The following is a 10,516-nucleotide window of genomic DNA, read 5'->3' on the forward strand; positions in this document are numbered from 1 at the left end:
TTCATCCCTTGACTTGTCATTAAAAATTATGAAAGTTTTTTTGAGCCCGAGTTACCATGGTACGATGTTTTCCGGTTTGATGGCCGAATTAGATAGACATTTATGTCTGATGATATTGCCGCTTTTACTTCATTTTGAGGGGTAAATATCAAGACTATTTATCTCAGCTGATGTGAAACTGTCTGATATGGCCCTCGATGCTTTCGTTCTCGGTAAGTATACATATCTGTTTACCTCGGCTTTTAACTGGCGTGATATTCATAAGGTATCTTACTTTTACACACAAACAGATGATGAAGAGCACGATTTCCCCTCAATTGTATCACTTGTCAGTAAAAAATGTCGAATTATCAATTTAAAAAGTCAATCAATCAAACTGCACTCTCCTGTTTAGAGTTCGGTGATAAGAACTGCCTACTTGTAAATCTTACTAAGGATACAACTGACCCAGACTCAGCTGATGGTAAAACTCCAGCTCTAAATATGCGATGAGGACCTACACAACAACGAAGCAAGTGTAGCAGGAAGTTTTTAAATTCTGGAATTCTTAGTGGATAGATGATTACGTTTACGAAAGAATTGCTGTATTGTAAAACCCTGATGATGAATACTGTCAGTTGCAGATGAGAAAAAGATGGAAAAACATGCAAACTTACTAATATGTTAATAATCTGGAATGGAAGCCAGGTAAAAACAGAAGCTCCTGTTATCAAAAATAATGTGTTTGCTAATTTGGCCTCTCTGATGACATTGCTATGGTTACATATTGGTGATTTTTGTTTCCTCCAAATAACATAATAAGCTACACACATAACTAATAGAGGTGTTGCAGGAAAAAAAACTAGAAGGTAGATTACACTGTATCTTTTAATGATGTATACGTATACATCAGTGAGAACAGTGAATATTGCTGCTATGATCCACGGTATGGAAATGGCACAGATATAAATACGAAAGTTTGCAGTTCTATGACGAACGGGCCAACCGATAGCGAACATTCTTTCCAAGGAAATGACTGCAAGTGTATAAATGGACGATGTACTTGTAAACATGTCAACAATGCTGAAAACACGCCGTGTTGTTATTGAAGCTGATTCAAATGCCGCTATGAAAAGAGGAATGGCCAGTCCTCCAACCAGTAAATCAGCCACGCCCAAACCGATCAGAAGAAATGAGGAACGCTTTCGGCGTCTCAGCTTAGAAAACATCCAGATGTTTAGAATATTTCCAGCAACGATCAAAGTTGCCAAAAATCCAAAACATAACCTCCAGAACATATTCCATGTGTTGAGATCCATGGCAGTGGGATGCTGTTTCTATACCGGAGAAACCTTTTGGTATCAAAACAAAACAAAACTTGTGCTATGTTACATGAATCTTTCATTTTTGAAATAACCAACTAGTAGTTCAAAGTTTCCCTCGCCGCCAAAGTGTGGCTTCGTCACTCAGTCGGTCGTAGCACCCAAGAGGGTCTCAATGGGGTTAACCGACGGCCGTAAAACCGCCAAAACTTTTAGCCGTTAGGCATAAAATTGTCAAATTTTAACTATAAATGACAAAAAAAATTTATAGGCAAAAGAATTCCTGGCAACAGCAATGGAGATTAATTGACCGTTAGCTACAAGTTAGCCAAAATTTTAGTCGTTAGCCGTAAAAGCCATTACCTCATTGTTACCCTCAGCCAATTATAACCTGAGAAGCACTCAAGTTCGAATCTCGCCACAGACCGTTTTTTTTTTATTTTGGCGTCTTTTATGCTATTTCTGTTAATTGCAGCTTGCTGGAAGGATCTTTTCTTCACTCTGGTGCCATCCGCAAGGGAAAATGCTCTGTATTTCATGTAAATGTGATGATTAACGGACATATTTGGCTCTTTGAGTTTATAGCCATGTAAGAAACAAAGGAAACAAAAACAAAGCAGTGAATCGAAAACTTCATTGTTCTGATAATCGGCCGATTAATTATGAGTGATCATACACGCTAATGAATAATGTTTTTCCTGAAAGCTTTTGTGTAAATATTTTTCCAAGTAAAGCTAACCTATTAAACGAGTGTCATTCTGACTGCAGCTGCCTATCGAAAAAAGGAGAAAAGAGAGGAAAGCAAAAAAAAAAATTAAATGTATATATATAAAATATATATATAATATATTTTTCAAATTTTTTAAAATACGAAAGAAAAATTAAAACTCCAAGAACAGTCTGATTCTTGGAAAATGAAACACAGCTCGATGACTTTATGCCAATTTAAAGGCCCATACACTGGCAAAGCAAAATCTTACTTGACTATTTTATTCCTCTATAAAATATCATCCCGTTCAACATCTTCTTGCTCTTCTTTCCTTATTATTATATTTTTACGCCATTTTTTCTTGTCAGGGCAACGGAACGGGAAAAATATGCCACGGCCAGTTGCACTCAAGAATAGGGGACGGAAAGCAGAGCAATGAAAACGGCTGCACTTAACGACCCATACTTTGACTTTTCCGTCTTTAACGCCTGATTCAGTTAAATCAACAAATGTTTCCGCTGTTTTCTTTTTTGGCATAAGCCTTATGCGATAGATATGGCCGTGGGAAGTATTGTAAAAACTAAAAGCTAAAATAAATGAGTGATAACTCCAACTTTCAAAGATGATTGCTTCAGAGGAATTTTTCTCTAACCCTCCATGGCCACATTTACAAGTTAGTAAATAAATAAATAGCCTAAGAAGTGTTTGAAATTAAAAAACCCTCATACCTTTGGATTAGAAGGTTTGCTGACGATTACTCCAGATAACAACGCGCAGCAATTAGATAGCAAAAAGTACATTTGGGCTTAAACAGGTCGGAATAATTAACTAAATGCGTTTTATGCAAGATAGGAAGATTAGCTTTAATTTGTGAGCCAAAAGTCCATTATTAGTGCAACAGACTTAAATGACATTTTGTCAAAACTTTTCCCAATAAAACCAAGGGAAGTAGTAAGGTATCAGATCATCTTACAAGGACCACTGTCAAAGAAAGATGCTGTAGCTAATTAGCATTTTAAATTTTTACCTTAACGGAATTCTATCTTACTACAAGTTACAAGGTGCCTTCATTTCGTTCACAGACAAAATATGGAAACTTCAGCTGAAATATTTTTCATATAAGCGTGATCAGAGGAGAGCCTTGTCTTCGACCTTAATTTGCATATCAAAATTCACAAATTTGTACGAAAGAATTCTCAAAATGCAAGCGTTAATCGGGCTAAAAAAGCTTATCAGTGTAAAGTTTATACACCAATGAGGTAACTAACTGCCTCAAACACGCGGGTATATCTGTAGCTTTCATCCACCAACATCTTAAGAATAACGCAAATCCATGTGTAAGTTGCAAAATTCTGAAACTCGACTAAGATCTTCTTTTGACCGTTTAAACTTCATTTGTTTATCTTCTACGTTGAGGATTTTAGGTTTTCTGAACTGAATGGTGTGTTGCTTAATGACTTTCCGCAAAGATGGCGAGAGCAATTGATAAATAAATGTACATGTGGAGTTTCACTACTCTACTTGAAAAAAATAGAAGATTGCCTCACTCCCTGTTTCCCACACCAAAAATATGTGAAGAAAAAAGAATCATCTTACTTCGGTGATTGATAAAGTCACGAATGTGCTGCTGAATTTATCCGCGGCGCCGTTAGTTTTAAACTTTGTCTCACGATAAGAATCAGAGAGCTCGACCGAATTTCTCAAAATTGGTGGTAAAGAACTCTAAAGCTCTTATTTTATTTGCTTCAAGGAACAGCTGCCTGCGAGTTAGTTGCGTAATTCGAATTTTTTTATGCGAGGAGTTTGTGACAATTATGTGTACTGTCCGCGATCCAAGCGAAAGCTTTTACCAGCTTAAGCATTCACAGATAATTCTAATTAGACTTAGCGAAAGCTTTACCTTAAGCTGAGATTCCGGCGATGAAAACAAGTCAGATCACAGAAGAATAGCTTAACGGCGGTCAAACTTCTTTGCAAGGTTGGAACTGTTGTCTTTTAATTCTACCAGTCTTCACCTGTCGCAGTGCAGAGAGTTAAGAATTAGGTTTAAAAAGCGAATAATGAATTACTAGAGATACCGTAACTAACCTTAGTTCCGCAGGAAAATTTCCCCTAAACGGTATTGAAGTGGCTAATAAATACTTTTTCTCCAAAGTTCAAGATTAACTCATCCAAATTGAGATTCTTCTCAGTGCAAAATGCTTTTTTCCCTTTTAAATACCACAGTTTCTGTTCATTTTCTATAAATTTCAGAGTAGGAAAGGCCTTTCCATGCCTATGCCCATTTTTAAGATAACAGCGGAAGGGCCAGGAGCGTTTGATGTATTTTTAACTTCCTCATAGTGACGTCTGCAAGACACACAATTGCTTGACGAAAGCCTAAACAAATGCAATAAAGACTGAAACACCTGTATGTTTGACTATGATTTCAAGAAAATAATATTTTTTTTATTCTGCCGAATTACCTATAAGTTTGCCGTTTTCGAAATACTTCGTCTTTTTCATTGAAAAAAAAACCCAGAAAATTACTCTTTCCTTGCGTGAGCTTGATTGCAAATTTTCATCAGTGTTTTTATTTATCACATGTCTGGCCTATTGTCACCTGTAAGTTGTAGCAGGCGGTAAGTTGAAAGGCGAGGTATTAGCAAAGAATGAATTGCCTATTATTCGGCATAGCCCTCAAGCTCTTGAGAAAACTGTCATTTTGCAAGAGAAACACTGAAGTTGTGAAAATTCAGCTGGTCCGACTGATAAATGCAAACTATCATATAAACTGCGGTGTTTAACAAAGATTTCAAACCGGAAAAAGCGGTAACTTCATATGTGTAAATTGGGATTATGTATGACTTGACTCAGTCAATAAGCATTTTATCACATGACCATGAATAACTTAGGTTATATCAGTCGTAGGTTGTCTCGTAATTTTGTAAATATTAAATTTGCTTGCTTGGACACCACAACTCTCAAGCGTGACAATGTAGAAAACAGCCTAAAGATCTTTGTAATCAATCTTCCTTACTAAACGAATTTTGTCTCGGTTTAGGGAGACAAGAGCGGTTTTACAATTATAAATATAGCGTCCTTCGTCATAAAAATGTCCCTAGAGGAAAAAAATTTCATGACATAAATTTATTCAAGACTCAAGCTCACACCTAGACAAAATAAGTAGAAGCGGCAACATGTCGTCTCAAATATCGTCCTTTGTTATAAAAATGTCCCGGGTAATGTGGCGCGTCATAATATCAGCAATTTCCTGTGTGTGTCCGACGATCCTCTCGGGACTCACAAAGGTTTTTCTTCGCGTAGCTGTCTAAAATCACCTAACAGCCCAGGTCGACCCATCGTTTCTGCCTGCAGTTGTCCCCCCGGACTTATTTCCAGCTATTTAGATAAAAAAAATGGCACCTATCGTCAAAACTTTACCGTCTTACATTAAGGACATCCAACACGCACTTGAAATTTTTGGTGACTTTAGTTTCCTCGGCCAAAGCAAACTTATTTTCACTATGGATATAACATCTCTTTATACTGTCATTACTAATGACGAAGGTCTCCGGGCCCTCAAACATTTTTTCGATCATCGCACTGTTAAGCCAGCTCTGAAACACTACTCCGTCTTGCCGAACTACTAGTGCTGAAACTCAATCGCTTTTCATTCGGTGGCAACTACTACATACAAACTAATGGCGTGGCCATGGGTACTAAAATGGGACCCAGCTACGCCAATCTTTTTGTAGGTTTTATCGAACATCAAATGTAGTCAACACCACGGCCCAAACCCTGAACTCTACGGCCGTTACATTGACGATTGGATCGCTGCTACCTCCTTTACCAAAGAGGAGCTCACTCAATTTATAACCGCCGTCATTTCCTTTCATCCGGCTCTTAAATATACCTGGGAAATTTCCGACACTTCTTTGGCTTTTCTAGACATCAAAATTTCAATCGAAGGCAACGTTTTATGCACTAGTGTTTACTACAAACCTACAGTTTCATATAAATGACGAAGTCTGAGAAACTGTGAAAAAGGTATGGAGTTCTTGCCGTGTGATGGATGTGAAGATGAACACATGAATACAGTTGTATTCATCTTCACATCCATCACAAGTCAAGAACTCCATACCTTTTTCACAGTTTCTCAGACTTCGTCGTTTATGTAGTGACGACTCTGATTTTTCCGAAAAATCAGAGGCAATGTGCCAGTTTTTCGATAAACGTGGCTATCCTGTCTCTGTCGTTCAAGCGGGCGACCACCGTGCCCAACAAATTGATCGACAGTCAGCATTTCAAACGGCTGAGAAGGATAACACTGACCGCATTCCATTTACTCTTACATTTCACCCTCACAACCACGCAGTTAAATCCATCATTCTTTAAAATTTTAAATTACCCCAAAACGATTCAGAGACTGGCACTATCTTTTCGCAACCTCCACTTGTTTCATTCAAACGTGACAAAAACATAGGCAACTTTTTAGTCAGGAGTTCATTTCAAACCAGTGACCAATCTGGAACTTTCAAATGCGCTCGCTCACGATGCAAAACTTGTTCTTTCATTCATAACGTAGATAGAATATCGGGACCCAAGAGATCCATTAAGATCATTGATCACTTTTCGTGTACCTCCGCCAATGTTATTCGCTGCATAACTTGCACTTATTGCAATAAGTTATACATCGGCGAAGCAGGAAGACGACTAAGTGACCGATTCCGAGAACACCTTCGCGACGTGGAAAGAAATGACAAGGACGCACCCAAACCACTTGCTATACACTTTAATCTTCCTAATCATTCTGAACAGCATATGGCAGTTTGCGGCCTTTCCTTACATCTAGGCAGTTTGGAAAGCCGTAAAACACTAGAACAAAATTTTATCTTCCAAATCGGCACCCTTAACCCCCACGGAATCAACGAGCGCTTTTCATTCAACTAATTTATTCCTGTTTGCTTGTCACCATATTCCCACCAATGGCGTAGCTCCACTTTCTGTACCCACACACATCCCACAATTCCTTCAATCGCTCTAACGAAGGGCTAACGCTCGAAACGTCAGCTTTTTAACCCTTTACGGTGGCTAATTTACGTTTTCAACTCAGTTGTTAACACTAAATTACCTGCTATACTCTCCTACCGACGCAGCACCACAGTTTCTTTAAAAACTTATCCCTTTATTCATTTGTCTTAAAAATGGACGCCTTAAGACTAATAACACATTTTGAGGCTGGTAAAGTGCAACTTAATCTTTTATTTATGTCAAATTACTTATTATATGTGGGAATTCTCTCTGTAAGTATATTTACCTACTCATAGCCTCACTATCCGATGGATAGGGGCCAAGAGTTTAAAGCCGTTGCCACTCAACGATTAAAAAAGATGCTTGATGTTCTAATATAACACTTAAAATTTTATCTGCTATTAGGAAATCATGAATAGATTAGTGATAATGATTTTTGAGGAGCCGTTTATTCATTCTAATGATTGTGAGTTTATTCAGGAGGGAGCATATTTGGGATGTTTGGAATGTAGGTTTGCGTCAAACTTTTTAATTCGCCTAGTGCGTCATCATTTCATTCCCATGCAACTAATGCCCCATTCACGAAAAAGCTTTAAAATGTTTTAAGGTGCTTTGTTAAACACGATTTAAATTATATTCTTCATAGAAGCTTCTTAAAACAACATCTGTCGACTTTACGTTTAGCAGAATGAATTACAAATCAGCGATAACTTAAATATTATTGAAAGTTCAGTTTTTCAGTTCTCCGTTTCTGAATTTCATTACGCTAAATCCCGTTCAAAAATTTCATCGCATGCGCTATTTATGAGAAAAATTAAAGTTAAACAATGTACAGATCCCTTAGATTGGCCGAATGAACATTTCCTAGCAATATTTTCACACGTCCAATGAAATGGTATTTCCCACGTGACCGAACTCATCTCGTTCCATTCCCACTTGGTGTTGATGCTGTATGTATTTTCAACTAATAAACGATCGTAGCGATATGATCCTTCCACTTTCGAAGCGTTGCTTCAGAAATGAGTTCTGGAGATTATATAATATTTTGGTGCTGCACCAATAAAACGGCAGGTGTATTACCATTACTTAATTTCAACGTTGCAAGTAGCTGCTTACGCAACAACGTTTTTTTGGGATTAGCTACTCATGTGATCAAACTTCATGCCGTAAAATCTAAAAAGGTAGATCAACGGAAACATTAAATAATATATAGGACGTGTTTGTATCCAAAAAGGGCAACTACTTCCAAAATATTACAGAGGGTCCCCTTGATTTGCCGACTAAGAGGATGCAACGCCTGAAAAATTTGTATCGCACAGAACCACGGTGCCAATATTATGTAGTCATCAAGATGCATAACAAATAAAAGCACTCGGCCGAAGTAAACAAAATTGATTCAGGCTCTTGCTAGTTTCGTCGTAGAAATTTACTAAGTTCACATGAATCATTTTTAAATCTTTTTCTTGGTTAAACATCTATGATTCTTGAGTAAGTCCAAGGTCAAAATAAGAAATCGAAGTTCCACAATTTAAAAAGGTCCTCAATTTTCATAAATTTCCTAATGCAATCTCCTTTCGAATTGACCTCAAAATTAGCACAAAGAATATGGATAGCAATTCAACAAAGGTGCCAGTTATTTCCAGAAATGAAATGAACATCTTAACTAGTCTTTCCGGATCATGTGTACTATAGGTGGCCTCGGTCGACAATCGACCGACTATAGGTCGACTATCGGTCGACAGTCGACCGACTATCGGTCGATAGTCGACCGATAGAACGGCCGACAGTGGACCGATATATCGGCCGACAGTGGACCGATAAATGTGCACATATCGGCTGATGCATCGGCCGACAGTAGATCGATATATCGGTCGAGTATCGGTCGACTATCGGTCGGCAATCAGTGGACTGATATATCGGCCGACAGTCGACTGATAAATGTGTACATATCAGGTGATGCATTGGTCGACTATCGGTCGACTATCGGTCGACTATCGGTCGATTGTCGGCCTATATGTCGACCGAGGCCACCTATAGTACACATGATCCGTGTGTCCTAGATTTCATTCATCACCATGATGTATTACATTTGGTTGCAGTGTGAAAGAGCTCGAATGAGAAATAGATCGACACCTTGAGCTTGAAACTTGAATGTGCTCAACCGTCATTAACTATGTACATCAAGCACTAACACAGCATATAAGAGAACGATGGGACATTTATAGTACTGAATCTCTTTCCCCCACTTACTTTGATTTTTTTATTATTCAAATCGAGACGTAGATTGTACACTATTTCAAATGAGCTAAAATTGATCAATTAGTTTATATATATAACAGTCTGGTTATATGCACATCTGGTGTATGACTTGGTAGAAACAATGTGATTGAATGGTGCTTTTGGCACTTTCTTAGTGGAAATTCAAGGGTGATTTGTACTATCCAGCTCTTAGGTGTCGAAAGGAAACGCGATGACTTCCACTTGGATACCGATACATACATACATAAATATATAAATACATATACTTCATTTATGCTCGAAATTCACAGTGTAGCTGTAGAGCTAATATCTTCGAGAAGATAAGCTAAAATGAAATAAACATATGCCACATTGCAATGCCAATATTATTTAAAAACTATATACAACATTATGCATGCAGAGGGAAATATAACTTATAACCGATGAGGAAACTATTTGATAAACGAGAAGAAGGACGCAAATAATGCCAAAATAGCTGAACCTCGGTTTACATCTTAAATTAATTCAAATAATCTCTCCGACAGGATGTTCAAAAGAGAAAAGTCAGAGTACAATATAACTCTTTTTTTTTGATTGTCAGGTATAACAAACTATGCAAGTTGCTTTTAGCAAAGAACGCATGAAATATTCTACTTCATTCTATTGTTTTCATCCCTTGACTTGTCATTAAAAATTATGAGCGGTTTTTTGAGCCCGAATTACCACGGTACGATGTTTTCCGGTTTGATGGCCGAATTAGATAAACATTTATGTCTGATGATATTGCCGCTTTTACTTCATTTTGAGGGGTAAATATCAAGACTATTTATCTCAGCTGATGTGAAACTGTCTGATACGGCCCTCGATGCTTTCGTTCTCGGTAAGTATACATATCTGTTTACCTCGGCTTTAAACTAGCTTGATATTGATTTAGGTATCTTACTTTTACACACAAACAGATGATGAAGAGCACAATTTCCCCTCAATTGTATCACTTGTCAGTAAAAAATGTCGAATTATCAATTTAAAAAGTCAATCAATCAAACTGCACTCTCCTGTTCAGAGCTCGGTGATAAGAACTGCCTACTTGTAAATCTTACTAAGGATACAACTGACCCAGACTCAGCTGATGGTAAAACCCTAGCTCTAAATATCTGATGAGGACCTACACAACAACGAAGCAAGTGTAGCAGGAAGTTTTTAAATTCTGGAATTCTTAGTGGATAAATGATTACGTTTACGAAAGAATTGCTGT

The 10,516-nt window shown here is 37.6% G+C and overlaps 2 protein-coding genes across 2 annotated transcripts in view; both read right to left on the reverse strand.

Moving 5' to 3' along the window:
- Positions 1–371: 371 nt before the first annotated feature.
- LOC131780684 (adenosine receptor A3-like) lies at positions 372–4,191 on the reverse strand. Its single transcript, XM_066162943.1, has 3 exons — positions 4,099–4,191; positions 3,911–4,025; positions 372–1,331 (listed from the first exon to the last, which is right to left on the reverse strand). Exon 3 carries the CDS (start codon positions 1,296–1,298, stop codon positions 372–374), a length of 927 nt encoding a protein of 308 aa, XP_066019040.1. The 5' UTR covers positions 1,299–1,331; positions 3,911–4,025; positions 4,099–4,191.
- A 6,110-nt stretch (positions 4,192–10,301) lies between these two features.
- The window catches only part of LOC136279319 (adenosine receptor A3-like), a 927-nt gene continuing 712 nt past the window's right edge, over positions 10,302–10,516 (reverse strand). The window contains exon 1 of the mRNA XM_066162944.1: positions 10,302–10,516. This exon is cut by the window's right edge and continues 712 nt beyond it. Within this exon, the coding sequence (XP_066019041.1) occupies positions 10,302–10,516 (215 nt within the window).

The sequence above is a fragment of the Pocillopora verrucosa genome, chromosome 3 (assembly GCF_036669915.1).
Source record: "Pocillopora verrucosa isolate sample1 chromosome 3, ASM3666991v2, whole genome shotgun sequence".
Lineage (NCBI taxonomy): Eukaryota > Metazoa > Cnidaria > Anthozoa > Scleractinia > Pocilloporidae > Pocillopora > Pocillopora verrucosa.

Excerpts from the sequence above, each read along its gene's own strand:
- LOC131780684 (XM_066162943.1), bottom strand. The coding sequence starts at position 1,298 with ATGGATCTCAACACATGGAATATGTTCTGGAGGTTATGTTTTGGATTT.